A 19,884-nucleotide genomic window follows, 5' to 3' on the forward strand; every position below is an offset into this window, starting at 1 on the left:
TAGGCACCAACGATATAGGTAAAAAACGGGATGCGGTCCCACAATCAGAATTTAGGGAGTTAGGAGATAAGTTAAAAAGTAGGACCTCAAAAGGTAGTAATCTCAGGATTGCTACCAGTGCCACGAGACAGTCAGAGTAGAAATTCAAGAATAGTCAGAATGAATAAGTGGCTTGAGAGATGGTGCAGGAGGGAGGGGTTCAGATTTTTGGGACATTGGAACCGGTTCTGGGGGTGGTGGGACCATTACAAATGGGATGGTCTACATCTGGGCAGGACTGGAGCCAATGTCCTAGGGGGTGCTTTTGCTAACACTGTTGGGGAGGTTTTAAACTAATGTGGCAGGGGAATGGGAACCAGATTAGGAAGTGAGAGGTCAGTAAATAGGCAGCAACTAAAGCCAGTAAGGTACTAGATAATAAACTCAATGTGACTAAGGGGAAGAGTAGACAGGGAAGAGATGATGAACGCAAAGGGACAGGTGGTCTGAGGTGCATTTGTTTTAATGCAAGAAGTGTAGCAGGTAAGGCAGATGAACTTAGGGCTTGGATTGGTACCTGGGAATATGATGTTATCGGTATTACGGAGACTTGGTTGAGGGAAGGGCAAGACTGGCAACTAAATATTCCAGGGTATTGATGCTTCAGGAGGGATAGAGAGGGAGGTAAAAGGGTTGGAGGAGTTGCATTACTGTTCAGAGATGATATCACAGCTATGATTAAGGAGGGCACGATGGAGGATTCCAGCACTGATGCAATATGGATAGAGCTAAGAAATAGGAAGGGTGCAGTAACATTGTTGGGACTTTACTACAGGCCTCCCAAAAGCAAGCGTGAAGTAGAGGTACAAATATGTAGACAGATTATAGAAAAATGTAGGAGCAATAGGGTGGTCGTGATGGGAGATTTTAACTTCCCCAACATTGAATGGAACTCATGGAGTGTTGGAGGCGTAGATGGAGCAGAATTTGTAAGGAGCATCCAGGAGAGTTTTTTTAGAGCAGTATGTAAATAGTCCAACTCGGGAAGGGGCCATATTGTACCTGGTATTGGAGAATGATCCCGGCCAGGTGGTTGAAGTTTCAGTCGGTGATTACTTTGGGAATAGCGATCACAATTCCCTAAGTATTAGAATACTCATGGACAAAGACGAGAGTGGTCCTAAAGGAAGAGTGCTAAATTGGGGAAAGGCCAAGTATAACAAAATTCGGCAGGATTGGGAGCAGCTCTTTAAGGGTAAATCCACATTTGAAATGTGGGAGTCTTTGAAGGAAAGGTTGATTAGAGTGCAGGACAGACATGTCCCTGTGAAAATGAGGGATAGAAATGGCAAGATTAGGGAACCATGGATGATGGGTGGAATTGTGAGACGAGTTAAGATGAAAAAGGAAGCATACATAAGATCTAGGCGACTTAAAACTGAAGAAGCTTTGGAGGGATATCGGGAAAGTAGGTCAAATCTCAAATGCGAAATAAAGAGGGCTGAAAGGGGTCATGAAATATCTTTGGCTAACAGGGTTAAGGAAAATCCCAAAGCCTTTTATTCGTATATAAGGAGCAAGAGGGTAACTGGAGAAAGGATTGGTCCACTCAAAGACAAAAGAGGGAATTTATGCGTGGAGTGAGAGGAAAATGGGTGAGATTCTTAATGAGTACTTTGCATCAGTATTCACCAAGGAGAGGGACATGACGGATGTTGAGGCCAAGGATGGATGTTTGAATACTCTAGGTCAAGTCGGCATAAGGAAGGGGGAAGTTTTGGGTATTCTAAAAGGCATTAAGGTGGACAAGTCCCCAGGGTCCGGATGGGATCTATCCCAGGTTACTGAGGAAAGCGAGGGACGAAATAGCTGGGGCCTTAACAGATATCTTTGCAGCATCCTTGAGCACAGGTGAGGTCCCGGAGGACTGGAGAATTGCTAATGTTGTCCCTTTGTTTAAGAAGGGTAGCAGGGATAATCCAGGGAATTATAGACCTGTGAGCTTGACGTCAGTGGTAGGAAAACTGTTGGAGAAGATACGGAGGGATAGGATCTATTCACATTTGGAAGAAAATAGACTTATCAGTGATAGCCAGCATGGTTTTGTGCAGGGAAGGTCATGTCTTACAAACCGTAAAGAATTCTTTGAAGAAGTGACAAAGTTAATTGATGAGGGAAGGGCTGTAGATGTCATATACATGGACTTCAGTAAGGCGTTTAATAAAGTTTCCCATGGCAGGTTGATGGAAAAAGTGAAGTTGTATGGGGTTCAGGGTGTACTAGCTAGATGGATAAAGAATTGGCTGGGCAACAGGAGACAGAGAGTAGTGGTGGAAGGGAGTGTCTCAAAATGGAGAAAGGTGACTAGTGGTATTCCACAGGGATCCGTGCTCGGACTACTGTTGTTTGTGATATACATAAATGATCTGGACGAAGGTATAGGTGGTCTGATTAGCAAGTTTGCAGATGATACTAAGATTGGTGGAGTTGCAGATAGCGAGGAGGACTGTCAGCGAATACAGCAAAATATAAATAGATTGGAGAGTTGGGCAGAGAAATGGCAGATGGAGTTCAATCCAGGCAAATGCGAGGTGATGCATTTTGGAAGATCTAATTCAAGAGCGGACTATACGGTCAATGGAAGAGTCCTGGGGAAAATTGATGTACAGAGAGATCTGGGAGTTCAGGTCCATTGTACCCTGAAGGTGGCAACGCAGGTCGATAGAGTGGTCAAGAAGGCATACAGCATGCTTGCCTTCATCGGACAGGGTATTGAGTACAAGAGTTGGCATGTCATGTTACAGTTGTATAGGACTTTGGTTAGGCCATATTTGGAATACTGCGTGCAGTTCTGGTCGCCACATTGCCAGAAGGATGTGGATGCTTTAGAGAGGGTGCAGAGGAGGTTCACCAGGATGTTGCCTGGTATGGAGGGTGCTAGCTATGAAGAAAGGTTGAGTAGATTAGGATTGTTTTCGTTGGAAAGACGGAGGTTGAGGGGGGACCTGATTGAGGTCTACAAAATTATGAGAGGTATGGACAGGGTGAATAGCAACAAGCTTTTTCCAAGAGTGGGGGTGTCAATTACAAGGGGTCACGATTTCAAGGTGAGAGGGGGAAAGTTTAAGGGAGATGTGCGTGGAAAGCTTTTTATGCAGAGGGTGGTGGGTGCCTGGAATGCTTTGCCAGCGGACGTGGTAGAGGCGGGCACAATAGTATCATTTAAGATGCATCTAGACAGATATATGAACGGGCGGGGAACAGAGGGAAGTAGACCCTTGGAAAATAGGTGACAGGTTTAGATAAAGGATCTGGATCGGCGCAGGCTGGGAGGGCCGAAGGGCCTGTTCCTGTGCTGTAATTTTCTTTGTTCTTTGTTCCAGTCTGCAGGAACCATTTCTGAATCTGTAGAATTTTGGAAGATGACGATCAACGTTGCCATTATCTCAACATCCAACTCACTCTGTCTGATTTAGTGCCTTCAGGAGCGGAGAAATATTGTCAGCAAATATTTATTGTAACAAACTGGTGACTAAACATGCACCTACCTGATATCTGGACATGGGCCTCTCGACTTTTCCTCAATAACCGGTTTTCCATGAAACATGAAAACCTGTTTACTGAGTCACTTGTGACATCAATATGACTCTGGGCAGTAATAAGGCCTCTGGAGTCCTTTAGGAATTCACATTCAGACTGTGCTGTCACATCCTGTCCATTCCCATCCTCCCACCGTATCACTGGATCAGGATACCATCCATCTGATTTACACACAATACGAAGTCCGTCTTTGTTGTTTTCCTCCAGGTGAATCCAAGGCCGGTGTCCAAAACCTGTAATTAGGATTTAATCAGGAATTCAAACTATTGCTCATTTTGTTTAATTTCAAAAATCCATAATCATTTTGATCTGTTAAGTAATATTGTAACTCACTGTGCTGACACAGACTATCACATTGACCTCAGTTTTACTTGAACTCTTCAGTTCCACTCTTGATTCAACGCTGCTTTACGTTAATGAGAGTCACTCTCACCTCACCAGTTGAATTCATTCTGATGACCCCTTCCATTAGTTTACTGATGATTGGAAGTAGGCTGATGGGGTAATGGTTGGGTTGGATTTGTCCTATTTTTTTTTGAAGATAGGACTTACCTGGGCAATTTTCCAATTGTCCACAATCAAATATCACATTGTGGGTTCACTTTATCCAGGATATTGTCCTGGGAAAGTAGTCTACCTGGCACAGGGTACAAATCATTCTATGTTCTATAGACAGCCACATGGACAGCAGTAAATTGAAGGGGTGGAGGTTAGGTTGATCTTGGATGAGGATAAATGGTCAGCACAACATCGTGGGCTGAAGGGCCTGTACTGTGCTGTACTGTTCTATGTAAGTGGAAATACTGGGATTTCTGATATTGACACCAGTACGTTATGGACACACAAAACAACTTTCCACTTTCCACTGAGATTTTGCATCATCTAGAAAAAGATTCCTTAGAAATGCCCATGGATTTTGACTCTTATTTGAAACTAAAATGTGCAACTAAATTATGTGACAGAGTTATGAGTGGATACTCCAATATTCAGTTAACCCAATGATGTTACCTTCTGAACATGCGCCAACTTGTCTGATGACAGTTTCCCAGCACAAAGACAAACGGTGACATTATAACAATCATATAACAAGTGGGCAGCACGGTAGCCTTGAGGATAGCACAATTGCTTCACAGCTCCAGGGTCCCAGGTTCAATTCCGGCTTGGGTCACTGTCTGTGCGGAGTCTGCACATCCTCCCAGTGTGTGCGTGGGTTTCCTCCGGGTGCTCCGGTTTCCTCCCACAGTCCAAAGATGTGCAGTTTAGGTGGATTGGCCATGATAAATTGCCCTTAGTGTTGGGTGGGGTTACTGGGTTATGGGGATAGGGTGGAGGTGTTGACCTTGGGTAGGGTGCTCTTTCCAAGAGCCGGTGCAGATTCGATGGGCCGAATGGCCTCCTTCTGCACTGTAAATTCTATGATAATCTATGATGGGGTCACATATTTGAAGGGTCTTGTATTGTCTGAGCTCAGAAGGTTTAACTTACTGAGTTGACTGAATTGAACTACTAGAGTGTCATCGGAAGGTAACTGCTTCGTGCGTGCTTTTTGGACTTGGGATCATTCCTGCTCTGCACTCTGAACTCGGGAGTGTTAACGTGTGTGTTGTCTGAAGTCTGAAAGATTATGGGCAGGATTCTCCGTCGGCTGATGCCCGAATCGGGAAACGCAATTGGGCGGAGTTGATTTTGACACCAAAATCGTGGCGGGCACCGGTTTGACGCCAAATCACAATTCTCCAGTGCCTCAACAGCAGCGTCAATGCGTTTCAGAACGCACATACAGTAAACACCGTTGGCATATTAGCGGGCCTGACCCAGTATTCTCTGGGGCCTCCCGATGCTCCGCCTCCACTGGGGCGAATTACCGATTGCGGGGTTCACTTGTGCTTTTAAAAATCGTTAACAGGCGCCGTGGCTACGGGGGGGGGGGGGGGGGGTCCAACATCGTCGTAGTTTGCTGACTGACTGTGTGGGATGGCTTCTGCCAGGGCTGGAGGAGTAACGGGGGGGGGGGGGGGTCCGTGCAGCTGCATATACACATCACACTCCCCACATACACTCATCCCAGCCAATAAGATGACACTGGTTGCGCTGGAGTACGCCCATCCCGCTGATGGGTCAGCTGAGGCCAGAGGGCACCTGGGGGATTGCCTTGCAGGGACACCCGTACATCCTGTGACCCTATGTTCACTTGTCATTGCGACCCCAAGCCGTCTGTAATAATACAGAGGTACTGGTTCAGTGCTGCCGGTCAAACCCTGGGATTTTCTGACGCTCCTTCGTAAGTTAGCGGAACATTGTGACTTCGGTCCATCCCTCCCAGAGATGTTATGAAATTGTTTTGTGTGTGAAATCAACAATATGATAACCCAGAGGAAGCGACAAGTGGAGCCAGCCTTGGAGCTGAAAGGGGCCATAGATTTGTCACTCTCCCACGAGAGGCGGAAAAGGGGGACAGTGAACGCATCGACCTGGCCAGGTGACACAGACGTCCTGAGCCAGGGCTTTAATTATTGCCCCCTCCGAGGAGGAAGGCCTGATGCGGCTAAATTGTACCATTGTCCCCAAGTAGCCCAATTTAGGATAAAGCTTCAAGTCAACGGTCACCCCCTGGATATGGAAATTTACACAGGTGCTGCTGTCTCGATTGTTGGACAACAAACTTTCCGTAGGCTCCATATGGGAATTCTGGCCCTGGGTTTGAGTGATACCAAAGCCCGGCTAGCCACCAGGGAACCATTAACCATCATCACTACCATAGTGACCCAGATCACTGCAGATAACAGTCGGTTAGGCTGCCAGTGGTAGTGGTTCAAGGACCCAGACCCTGTCTTTTAAGCCACAATTTGTTACAAACAGCCTGGCTGAACTGGCAAAAAATCTTCTGGATGGAGACTGGCGGTCTGTAGGAAGCCCGGATGTTTTCCAGGAGGGCATGGGAAATACAATGTTAGCCCAGAAGCCCAGCCTAAATACTCCAGGGCCCAACCGGTCCCAGACACCCTGATACAAAAGTAGACGACAGATTGGGCCGGCTAGAGAGCTTGGACATCATACGCCCGGTCCAGTTTGCAGAATCTGCAGCACCAGTGGTCCCGGTGCGGAAACTAGTCAAGTCCGTCCACCTGTGTGGCGATTATTAGAAAACAGTAAAAGGGCCTCTTGTTTGGACCAACACACTTAGCCACACATAGAAGATCTGTACGCAAAGTTGGCCAGTGAGTCACTCGTTCACTAACCTCGACTTGAGCCAAGTGTACTTCCGGTGGAGTTAGACGCGGTATCACGGCAGTATGTCACCATCAACACCCACAGATGGTTGTACGAGTACACCTGGCTCCCCTTTTGGGATCAGCGTGTGTGATTTTTCAACGGTGATGGAAACATCCTCCAGGGTTTTCCCAGGCTGTCTACTGGACAATGTGCTCATTTCAGCTGCCAACAACTGGGAACACCTGTCAACGTGGAAGAGGTTCTCCGATGGGGTGTCCACCTGACAGGGGAAAAAGGTCATGTACCTCGGATACCGGGTTGATAAGGATGGGTTACCCCGATGGAGGATAAAGTCCAGGCTATCAGGGAGGCACCGACACCTGAAAACACCATTGAGCTGAGGTTATTTTTGAGGCCCAGTTATTATGGGAAGTTCATCCCAAACTAGGCTACCTTGGCACCCCTACATGGGCTACTGAAGAAAATCCATAAATGGGCATGGAAAGCGCCGCGAGAGTGAAACGGCAGTTAACAGCATCTAAGCGATTGACGCACTGCGATCCACCAAGACCCCTCGTCCTCACATATGACGCCTCCACGTATGGCATTGGGGCGGTGGTGTCCCACTGCTGGGACAATGGGACAGAAAGGCTGATAGCATACCCATCCAGAACCCTGGTCGATGCAAAGCGCCGCTCTGTGCAAATAGAGAAGGAACGACTGGTCGTGGAAAAGGCAGCAAAGAAATTTCACCAGTACATCTACGGGCATCATTTCACAGTGATCACAGACCATAAGCCCTTACTTGGCCTCTTTAATGAGTCCAACAGCCTCAGCCAGAACCTGATGCTGGCCACTGCTGTTGGCAGCTTATGGATACACCTTTGAACACCGTCCAGGAGCACAGATCATGCATGCAGATGCCCTCAGCCGACTCCCACAACCTGTAAACCCCCACATTCCCGCCAGTGACGGACAAAGTCACATTGACGTTAAATTTCATAGACCCCCGACCCACGATGGCTGCACAAATCCACACAAAGGGACCCCACGCTGGCAAAACTATGTAATGTTGTCTTGCGTGGCAGGCTAAAAACTTCTGGCGATTATAAGAAAATAAGAATCCTGAGATGAGACTCCTTAAAACAGGATAGCTCGGATAACACTCGAATATCTCTACATAAGTTAGTTTATTGAGGATTGAAACTAATCATAGAAAATATATCCAGTAATCATTATTAACCATTAAACATGGATTCTTAGAACACAGTAGTAACAGGCATTTAAATTCTTGCTAATCATAGTGGTCGCAATGTATGATGGGATTTAAGCTAGCTAACTTGGCTACATTCCTAAGACAGAGAGCAATAATGTGGTTAGCAATAACAGAGCCAGCTGAATAAGCAGTTATCAGCAACTCCAGCAACCTGTGCTCAGACAAACAATGGTACGAACAGGGACCACACTAAGATAAGAGACAGGAGTAGGGGAGAGCAAGAGACAGCGGACGTGAGGGTCTAGAAAAACAACAGATGACCAGGGAACAGGATGGGGCGAAATCACTAGTTGATCACGCAGTCACCATGCTGCCTAAAGTAAAATTCGTTGGCCAAGGTAAAATCTATAACAGCAAGGATTGGATTAAGTCCAACAGGGGTGGGCTACTGAATTTTGGAAATTGTATAACTGTTGAACCTGAAGCAATGTAAAGCAGAGTGGTTTTGCCGTTTAGCCAAATCACTTGCGTTAAACCAAGCTTGGAAAGTAAAGCCATCTTAACCAGAGTTGTTCTCTCCGTGTCTTTGTGTTAGCTGAACTGGAATTAGGTGGGGGAAAATCCCCAAATAAAAGCCAGCTCAATACTCATTCTCTGAAAATGCTCCTACTGCGGGTAATCCAGATGTTTAAACAAGACATTGGGAAACAGAATGTAGGTTCCATTGAAACAAAGCTAACTATCAGTTACCGAATGACACCACATATCACAACCGGGATGGCATCGGCAGAATTTCTAATGGGCTGACTCCTCCGGACCCACCTGAATTTAACGTTCCCGAGCCTTGGCAATTGAAGCAGGATCTCCAAAAGCGTGACTGAGGTTTTAAACCAAGAGACTCTGTTCATGTTCGGAATTTCAGGATGGTATTCAATGGAACCCAAGGACTACAGAGGAGAAAATGGGGCCTGTTTCTTACACAGTCAGGACTAGAGAGCGAACCGTGCGGAATCACGTGCACCACCTCAAGGGGAGAGATCCCATCCTGGAGGAAGCTAGACTGGATGAATCTGCTTCACCACCCTGTTTTCAATCCTTTAGTCAGGAAGCAACTCCGACCAGGAACCTATGCCAGGGCCAGCAGGACATGGATGACTCGGCCTTGGATCTGGACACGGAATCCTCGGTATTCTCAGAAGACATCACAGACAGGCTCCCGACATTGCCCCTTCGTTGTTCTGCATGAAAAAGATATTCCCTGAACATGGCCCCCGACCCAGCTGGGGAAGCGTTGCCATGGGCGAAACGGCAAAGCAGACCCCCCTCAACAACCCATTTCAGGGGAACCGTCGGGCTTGGAGGGGGTGATAAAATAACCCTCACGAGACCCACTGGGTCACACTGATCGATCTCCCCGAGGGGTCTAGAGTACGAGCTCTCCCACCAAAGCCGGCCCGAATCAGGACCAGCACATCCGGTAATCCCGATGGGGATCTGTGAGCTGTAAGCCGCACTGTGACCTTTACGTTGTGTTCACTAATTAAGTGTTGTTTAATTTACCTTCTCGGGCCTCCTGAGCTTTTATACCCCAGACCCTAAAAAGGCTGAAATTTGACTATTGTGCCTCACATTGATCAAACTTTAGTCATTTACAAGATGAACAAACCTCCAACTTCCAGATTTATCACTGCTTCAGCGTGGTATGTTTTGGAGTCAATGAAACAGGTGTAACTCCCTCCATCTGATGCTTTCATCTTCTTCAGTTTGAGAGAAGCATTTCCACGTGGAAACTCATCTTTAAAAAGTTCTGTTCTCCCTCGATAAGCTTTGTCTTGCACGTCAGGTCGGTCCTGTCCATCGGAGTATAAATGTAGTGGTGAAGCGGAGTCTGATGTAAACCATCGAATCTCCAGGTTATCCAGAGATATACCTGGTACCAGTTGGCATTCTAATACAACATCATCACCCACAGTGACGACGATGGGCTCGTCAGGCACAAGAACACGGAATCTCTCTGGAAAATAGAACATTTCAAACATCAACATAAATAATGTGGGAATAGATTTAATCTTTGGGAGATATTTAAGGAAAAAATAACATTTAATTTTTGGTGCTATAACTTTATAGATGTTCAGCTCCATTTTTCTTTGGATGGGATCAGAAAAGGGAGCAGAAAATCACAAGAAATGTTCAAATCACATTTCACACCGATATAAAAGCGGGACGCGATTGTCCTCACCCCCTGTCAGTGACATAATGGGATTCCTGACGTTCAACATCAGGAACATAATTCCATGTATCTGCATCTAATTATCAGGCCTCTACGCCTGAATCACCCTCTTCCCCAAACCCCGTAAGAAAGTCCATTCCCGTTGGGATGGGGAGGGTGTGTGTGTTGTGGGGGGCGGGGGGGGGGGTTCCTGGTTAACATCTCTTTGCTGGGGCAGCCTTTAAAAATGGCACCCAGATCATCAAAAATACTAAGTGACATCGCGGGATCCACTCCTTTAAGTTTTTTTACACTATGTCCCAAACAAAATGACGGAGAAAGGTGGCCGTTTATGCCGGCATCTTGACACCTCCTTTCCTACCCAATCATGCAATAACCATTAAAATTAAGAAAGAAAGACTTTAACGATCTCTGGCCTTCTCCCCAGCTTTCGCCGCAAGAATCAGGAAAATAAATTAAGAACAATGGCATTAAAAGGACAGAACATTAAGGAAAATGTAACTATTCCCTCTTGTATTGTTTACACATTTACTGTGTAGTTTCTATGAATACGTCATGTAATAAATGCGTTCTGACCAGGAATCTCAGGGCTGAGTGGTACTGTAATTGATGAATTGGGGAGAAGGAAGGTCAGCGATTCTTTGTCTTTCTTTCTTAATTTTTTGAAATGTATTTTATTACGAAATATAATTTGTGGGCAGCACAGTAGCATGGTGGTTAGCACAATTGCCCACAGCTCCAGGGTCCCAGGTTCGATTCCCGGCTTGGGTCACAGTCTGTGCGGAGTCTGCACGTTCTCCCCATGTCTGCGTGGGTTTCCTCCGGGTGCTCCGGTTTCCTTCCACAGTCCAAAGATGTGCAGGTTGGGTGGATTGGCCATGATAAATTGCCCTTAGTGTCCAAAATTGCCCTTAGTGTTGGGTGGGGTAACTGGGTTATGGGGATAGGGTGGAGTTGTGGGCTTGGGTAGGGTGCTCTTTCAAAGAGCCGGTGCAGACTCGATGGGCCGAATGGCCTCCTTCTGCACTGTAAATTCTACGAGATAGCTCTTATGAGATAAAAAGTTACAACAGATAAACAATTTGCGAAACAAGCTTCCCAACCAACGATTATACAGTTTGTACAAATGTTTCTCCTTTTTCACCTCTCCCCCCGCCCCCCACATGCGACAAACAATTCCTCAAACACGGTCACAAACATGTTGCCTCAAACCCCTCCATTAAATCCCTTAACTCGTATTTTATCTTTTCCAGCTGAAGGGAACCATACTGGTCACCCAGCCAGGCTGCTACCCCCAATGGCATTGCTGACCGCCACTCCAATAAGATTCGTCGCTGGGCAATCAGAGACGTGAAGGCCCCAATATCGGTCTTCCTACCCTCCATCAGCTCCGGCTTCTCCGAAATCCCAAATATTGCCACCAAAGGGTCTGGCCTAACCTCCTCCCCACTATCCTTGTTAGCACCGCGAATACCCGCCAAGAATCTCTCCAACTTTTCACAGCCCCAGAACATGTGTATGTGATTCGCTGGTCCCCGCCCAAACCTTTCACAATCATCTGCCACCCCCTGAAAGAACCCACTCATTCTTCCCCACATCATATGTACCCTGAGGGTACATATGACACAGAGGGTGGTGAGCATCTGGAACGGGCTGCCACAGGCAGCGTTAGTGGCAGGTACAATTTTGTCCTTTAAAAAAATAGTTTGAATGTTACATGGGCAGGGTGGGTATAGCGGGATATGGGTCAAATGCAGGCAAGTGGGACTAGCTTAGTGATATTAACTGGGCGGCATGGACCAGCTGGGCCGAAGGACCTGGTTCCATGCTGTAAACATCTATGACTCTATGACTCTGTGTAACACCTTGAACAGTATCAGGATCATCCTTGCGCACGGGGTCGTGTTTATCCTTCACAGTGCCTCACTCCATACTCCCCAGTTTATCTCCCCTCCCAGCTCCCCTTCCCATTTCTCCTTAACCTTCACCCGCTCAACTCCCTGTTCTCCGATCCTGCCCTCCCCTTCCACATCCGGAAGCAGCAGTCCAGCTGGGTGTACCTCGGCAACCTAGGGACCCCTTTCCAAACCTTACCTGCAGGTACCTAAACTCACTTCCTCTTGGGAGCTCCACCCTCCCCCTCAATTCCTCCAGACTGGCAAATCCTCACTCCAGATACAAAACCCTCACCTTGACAAGCCCCACATCTCTCCACCTCCTATACATGCCATCCATTCCCACCCCGGCTCAAACCCGTGATTCTCACACAATGCCTCGAACACCGACATCCCTTGCATCCTAAAATGCCTCCTCAACAGGTTCCAGATCTGCACCATGGACTGCACCACCGGGCTTCCCGAGTACCTGCTCGGTGTCATTGGCAACACTGCCGTCACCATAGCCCTTGAGCTGGACCCCTTACAGGATTCCTCCTCCATCCTAACCCATTCTACCCCTTCTCCTTCCCACCATCGCCCCACCTCTCTGCGTTCACCGCCCAATAATAATGAAGCAAGTTCAGCAATGCCAACCCTCCCTGTTGCCTCTGTAGCAGGGTCCTCCTAACCCTCGGTACCTTCCCCGCCAATACAAAGTCCAAAATCCACCCATACAAAGTCCGGGGAAAATATTCTCAATTTTAGTGGTTATTTCATGAGTAACAGAAAAGAAATGAATCAGGAATCGGATCCCTGTCGTTTCAGGGAATATTAAACTAGAGAATGGGAAAAACTTGACCTCCTCTTGGGAAATAAGGAAGGGCAGGTGACAGACTTTGGGACCAGTGACCATAATTCCATTTGTTTTAAGATAGCTGTGGAGAATGATAGTTCTGGTCCACAAGTTTAAATTCTAAATTGGAGCAAGGCCAATTTTGATGGTATTAGACACAAACTTTCAAAAGTTGATTGGGGGAGTCTGTTTACAGGCAAGGGGACTGCTGGTAAGTGGGAGGCTTTCAAAAGAGTGTTAACCAGGGTTCAGGGTGAGCACATTCCAGGGTAAGGCTGGTAGAAGTAGGGAACCCTGGATGACTTGGGATAGTGAGGCCCTGGTCAGAAAGAAGAAGGAGGCAGATTACATGCATAAGCAGCTGCGATCAAGTGGATCCCTTGAAGAGTATAGAGGTTGTCGGTTGTCATTCATCTCAAGAGGCTTGGAATATAAAAGCAGGGATGTACTTCTGAAGCTTTATAAAGCATTAGTTAGGCCCCATTTAGAATACTGTGAGCAATTTTGGGCCCCACACCTCAGGAAGGACATACTGGCACTGGAGCGGGTCCAGTGGAGATTCACACTGATGATCCCAGGAATGGTAGGCCTAACATACGATGAACGTCTGAGGATCCTGGGATTATATTGATTGGAGTTTAGGAGGTTGAGGGGAGATCTAATAGAAACTTACAAGATAATGAATGGCTTAGATAGGGTGGATGTAGGGAAGTTGTTTCCATTAGCAGGGGAGACTAGGATCCAGGGGCACAGCCTTAGAATAAAAGGGAGTCACTTTACAACAGAGATGAGGAGAAATTTCTTCAGCCAGAGAGTGTTGGGTCTGTGGAATTCATTGCCAGAGGGCGGTGGAGGCCGGGACGTTGAGTGTCTTTAAGACAGAAGTTGATAAATTCTTGATTTCTCGAGGAATTAAGGGCTATGGAGAGAGAGCGGGTAAATGGAGTTGAAATCAGCCATGATTGAATGGTGGAGTGGACTCGATGGGCCGAATGGCCTTACTTCCACTCCTATGTCTTGTGGTCTTATGGAGCAGAGTTGAGAGAGAAATCAGGAGGGCAAAAACTGGACATGAGATTGCTTTGGCAGATAAGGCAAAGGAGAATCCAAAGAGCTGCTACAAATACATAAAGAGCAAAAGAGTAATGAGGGAGAGAGTAGGGCCTCTTAAGGATCTACAAGGTCATACATGTGCAGATCCACAAGAGATGGGTGAGATCCTAAATGAATATTTCTCGTTAGTATTTACTGTTGAGAAAGGCATGGATGTCAGGGAACCTGGGGAAATAAATAGTTATGTCTCGAGGAGTGTACATATTACAGAAAAGGAGGTGCTGGAAGTCTCAAAGCACGTCAAAGTAGATAAATCCCAGGACCTGGTGAAATGTATCCCAGGATGTTGTGGGAGGCTAGAGGAAATTGTCGGCCCCCTAGCTGAGATATTTGAATCATCGACAGCCACAAGTAAGGTGCCTGAAGATTGGAGGGTAGCAAATGTTGTGCCTTTGTTTAAGAAGGGCTCCAGGGAAAAGCCTGGGAACTACAGACCAGTGAGCCTAATGCCTGTGGTGGGTAGGTTATTAGAAGGTATTCTGAGAGACAGAATCTACAGCCATTTAGAGAGGCAAGGACTGATTAGGGACTGTCAGCATGGCTTTGTGAGGGGAAAATCATGTCTCATGAATTTGATTGAGTTTTTTGAAGGGATAACCAAGAAGGTAGATGAGGGCATTGTCTACATGGACTTTAGTAAGGCCTTTGACAAGGTACCACATGGTAGGTTGTTGCACAAGTTTAAATCTCATGGGATCCAGGGTGAGGTATCCAATTGGATACAAAATTGTCTTGACGACAGAAGACAAAGTGTGGTTGGAGAGGGTTGTTTTTCAAACTGGAGGCCTGTGACCAGCGATGTGCCTCAGGGATCAGTGCTGGGTTCACTGTTATTTTTTATATATCTTCATGATTTGGATGAGAATGTAGGAGGCATGGTTAGTAAGTTTGCAGATGACATCAAGATTGGTGGCAAAGTGGACAGTGAAGAAGGTTATCCACGATTGCAATGGGATTTTGCTAAATTGGCCCAGTGGGCCGATGAAAGGCAGATGGAGTTTAATTTAGATAAATGTGAGGTGATGCATTTTGGTAGATCAAATCGGGGCATGATTTACTCAGTTAATGGTAGGGAGTTGGGGACAGTTACAGAACAAAGAGATCTAGGAGTACAACTTCATAGCACTTTGAAAGTGGAGTCACAGGCGGACAGGGTGGTGAAGAAGGCATTTGGCATACTTAGTTTCATTGGTCAGAACATTGAATACAGGAGTTGGGACATCTTGCTGAAGTTGTACAAGACATTAATTAGTAAGGCCGCACTTGGAATACTGTGTACAGTTCGAGTCACCCAATATTAGAAAGGATATTATTAAACTAGAAAGAATGCAGAAAGAATGCAGGGGCAGCACGGTAGCATAGTGGTTAGCACAATTGCTTCACAGCTCCAATGTCCCAGGTTCGATTCCTGGCTTGGGTCACTGTCTGTGCGGAGTCTGCACATCCTCCCAGTGTGTGCGTGGGTTTCCTCCGGGTGCTCCGGTTTCCTCCCACAGTCCAAAGATTTGCAGGTTAGGTGGATTGGCCATGCTAAATTGCCCTTAGTGTTGGGTGGGATTACTGGGTAATGGGGATAGGGTGGAGGTGTGGGCTTGGGTAGGGTGCTCTTTCAAAGAGCCGGTGCAGACTCTTTTTTTAAAAAAATATATTTTATTCAAATTTTTTGGCCAAACATAACAATACGTAGTGTTTCTTTTACACAACAATAAAGCAATATAAATAGCTGTGACCAGTTTTAAACAAATAAATAAATAATATATATAAACAATAACAAAAAACAAAACTAAATGGCAACTGCCTTGTCCAAAATAAATACTCTCCAAAATTACAGTCCAACAATCCAATATACAATTACATATACCAAATACCTATACATATACAATAACATCCCTGAGAGTCCGTCCGATTCCTGCCCCCTGCCCCCCTCCCGCCTGGGTTGCTGCTGTTATCTACTTCTTTTCCATTCCCTCTATCTTTCTGTGAGGTAGTCGACGAACGGTTGCCACCGCCAGGTGAACCCCTGAGCCGAACCCCTTAACACGAACTTAATCCGTTCTAACTTTATGAACCCTACCATATAGTTTATCCAGGTCTCCACCCCCGGGGGTTTAGCTTCCTTCCACATTAACAATATCCTGCGCCGGGCTACAAGGGACGCAAAGGCCAACATGTCAGCCTCTCTCGCCTCCTGCACTCCCGGCTCTTCTGCAACCCCAAATATAGCCAACCCCCAGCTTGGTTCGACCCGGAGCCCCACCACCTTCGAAAGCGCCTTTGCCACCCCCACCCAGAACCCCTGTAGTACCGGGCATGACCAGAACATGTGGGTGTGATTCGCTGGGCCTCTCGAGCATCTCGCACACCTATCCTCTACCCCAAAAAATTTACTAAGCCGTGCTCCAGTCATATGCGCCCTGTGTAGCACCTTAAATTGTATCAGGCTTAGCCTGGCACACGAGGACGATGAGTTTACCCTACGTAGGGCATCCGCCCACAGCCCCTCCTCAATCTCCTCCCCCAGTTCTTCTTCCCATTTCCCTTTCAGCTCATCTACCATGATCTCCCCCTCGTCCCTCATCTCCCTGTATATGTCCGCTACCTTACCGTCCCCCACCCATGTCTCTGAGATCACTCTATCCTGCACTTCCTGCATCGGGAGCTGCGGGAATTCCCTCACCTGTTGCCTCGCAAAAGCCCTCAATTGCACATACCAAAAGGCATTCCCTTGGGGCAACCCATATTTCTCCGTCAGCGCTCCCAAACTCAGAAACGTCCCATCTACAAATAGATCTCTTAATTGTACTACCCCAGCTCTTTGCCATGCTCCAAATACCCCATCCATTCTCCCCGGAACGAACCTATGATTGTTTCTTATCGGGGACCGCACCGAAGCTCCCGTCCCTCCCCTATGCCGTCCCCACTGCCCACAAATTTTCAATGTAGCCACCACCACCGGGCTTGTGGAGTATTTCTTTGGTGAGAACGGCAACGGCGCCGTCACCATTGCTTGCAGGCTAGTCCCCTTGCAGGACGCCCTCTCCATTCTCTTCCACGCCGCTCCCTCCCCTTCTCCCATCCACTTACACACCATTGAAACATTGGCGGCCCAGTAGTACTCACTTAGGCTCGGTAGTGCCAGCCCCTCCTGTCCCTACTACGCTGCAAGAGTCCCCGCCTCACTCTCGGGGTCTTCCCAGCCCACACAAAACTCATAATGCTCTTCTCAATTCTTTTGAAAAAAGCCTTCGTGATCACCACCGGGAGGCACTGGAACACAAAAAGGAATCTCGGGAGGACCACCATTTTAACCGCCTGCACCCTACCTGCCAATGACAAGGACACCATGTCCCATCTCTTGAAATCCTCCTCCATCTGTTCCACCAAACGTGTTAAATTAAGCCTATGTAATGTACCCCAATTCTTGGCTATCTGGATCCCCAGGTACCGGACGTCCCTTGTTATCTTCCTCAACGGTAAATCCTCTATCTCTCTGCTCTGCTCCCCCGGGTGCACCACAAATAACTCACTTTTCCCCATGTTCAGTTTATACCCTGAAAAATCACCAAACTCCCCAAGTATCCGCATTATCTCTGGCATCCCCTCCGCCGGGTCCGCCACATATAGCAACAAATCGTCCGCATATAGAGATACCCGGTGTTCTTCTCCCCCCCCTAAGTACTCCCCTCCACTTCCTGGAACCCCTCAGTGCCATGGCCAGGGGTTCATCACCAGTGCAAACAATAACGGGGACAGAGGACATCCCTGCCTCGTCCCTCTATGGAGCCGAAAATAGTCAGACCCCCGTCCATTCGTGACCACGCTCACCATCGGGGCCCTATACAGAAACTGTACCCACCTGATATACCCGTCCCCAAAGCCAAATCTCCTCAACACCTCCCACAAATAATCCCACTCCACTCTATCAAATGCTTTCTCGGCATCCATCGCCACCACTATCTCCGCTTCCCCCTCTGGTGGGGGCATCATCATTACCCCTAGCAGCCTCCGTATATTTGTATTTAGCCGTCTCCCCTTCACAAACCCAGTTTGGTCCTCATGGACCACCCCCGGGACACAATCCTCTATCCTCATTGCCATTACCTTGGCCAGGATCTTAGCATCCACATTCAGGAGGGAAATGGGCCTGTATGACCCGCATTGCAGCGGGTCTTTTTCCTTCTTTAGGAGGAGCGATATCGTTGCCTCTGACATAGTCGGGAGCAGCTGCCCCCTTTCCCTCGCCTCATTAAAGGTTCTCATCAGTAGCGGGGCCAGCAAGTCCAAATATTTCTTATAGAATTCAACTGGGAATCCGTCTGGTCCCGGGGCCTTCCCCGCCTGCATGCTTCCAATCCCTTTCACTACTTCCTCCGTCTCAATCTGTGCTCCCAGCCCCACTCTCTCCTGTTCCTCCACCTTAGGAAATTCCAGCTGATCCAGAAAGCACATCATTCTCTCCTTCCTGTCCGGGGGCTGCGCTTCATATAATCTTTCATAAAATGCCTTGAACACTCCATTCACTCTCTCCGCTCCATCTCCCCCTCCTCATCTCTCACCCCCCGTATCTTCCTCGCTGCTCCCCTTTTCCTCAGTTGGTGGGCCAACAACCTACTCGCCTTCTCCCCATATTCGTACTGTACACCCTGTGCCTTCCTCCATTGTGCCTCTGCCTTACCCGTAGTCAACAAGTCAAACTCTATATGTAGCCTTTGCCTTTCCCTGTATAGTCCCTCCTCCGGTGCCTCCGCGTATTGTCTGTCCACCCTCAGCAGTTCTTTCAACAACCGCTCCCTTTCCCTACCCTCCTGCTTTCCTTTATGTGCCCTAATAGATATCAGCTCCCCTCTAACCACTGCCTTCAGTGCCTCCCAGACCACTCCCACCTGTACCTCCCCATTATCATTAATTTCCAAGTACCTTTCAATACACCCCCTCACCTTTAAACACACCCCCTCATCTACCAATAATCCCATGTCCATTCTCCAGGGCGGAAGCTGTTGTTTTTCTTCCCTTATCTCCAGGTCCACCCAGTGTGGAGCATGATCCGAGATGGCTATAGCCGTGTTCTCCGTCCCCGTCACCTTTGGGATCAGTGCCCTTCCCAAAACAAAAAAATCTATTCGTGAAAATACTTTATGTACATAGGAGAAAAACGAAAACTCCTTACTCCTAGGTCTACTAAATCTCCAGGGATCTACTCCTCCCATCTGCACCATAAAATCCTTAAGCACCCTAGCTGCAGCCGGCCTCCTTCCGGTCCTGGACCTCGATCTGTCCAGCCCTGGGTCCAGCACCGTATTAAAGTCTCCACCCATTACCAACTTTCCCGCCTCTAGGTCCGGGATGCGTCCTAACATACGCCTCATAAAATTGGCATCATCCCAGTTCGGGGCATACACGTTCACCAATACCACCGCCTCCCCTTGCAGTTTGCCACTCACCATCACGTATCTGCCCCCACTATCTGCTACTATAGTCTTTGCCTCAAACATTACCCGCTTCCCCACTAGTATGGCCACCCCCCTGTTTTTTGCATCTAGCCCCGAATGAAACACCTGCCCCACCCATCCTTTGCGAAGTCTAACCTGGTCTGTCAGCTTCAGATGCGTCTCCTGAAGCATAACCACATCTGCCTTAAGTTTCTTTAGGTGTGCGAGTACCCGTGCCCTTTTAATCGGCCCGTTCAGCCCTCTCACATTCCACGTGCTCAGCCGGGGTGGGGGGCTCTTTACCCCCCACCCCCCTTGACGATTAGCCATTTCCTTTTTCAATCCAGCTCCTCACCCGGTTCCCACGTAGCTGT

The 19,884-nt window shown here is 47.7% G+C and overlaps 1 protein-coding gene across 1 annotated transcript in view; it reads right to left on the reverse strand.

Annotated features, from left to right (window-relative positions):
- The window catches only part of LOC140390477 (butyrophilin subfamily 1 member A1-like), a 104,586-nt gene that overhangs the window by 64,646 nt on the left and 20,056 nt on the right, over positions 1-19,884 (reverse strand). The window contains exons 4-5 of the mRNA XM_072475640.1: positions 9,675-10,022; positions 3,528-3,812 (exon numbers count right to left, since the gene is read on the reverse strand). Coding sequence (XP_072331741.1) covers positions 3,528-3,812; positions 9,675-10,022 — 633 coding nt within the window. The remainder of the gene's footprint in view (positions 1-3,527; positions 3,813-9,674; positions 10,023-19,884) is intronic.

Source organism: Scyliorhinus torazame, chromosome 14 (assembly GCF_047496885.1).
Source record: "Scyliorhinus torazame isolate Kashiwa2021f chromosome 14, sScyTor2.1, whole genome shotgun sequence".
NCBI classification, from domain to species: Eukaryota; Metazoa; Chordata; class Chondrichthyes; order Carcharhiniformes; family Scyliorhinidae; genus Scyliorhinus; species Scyliorhinus torazame.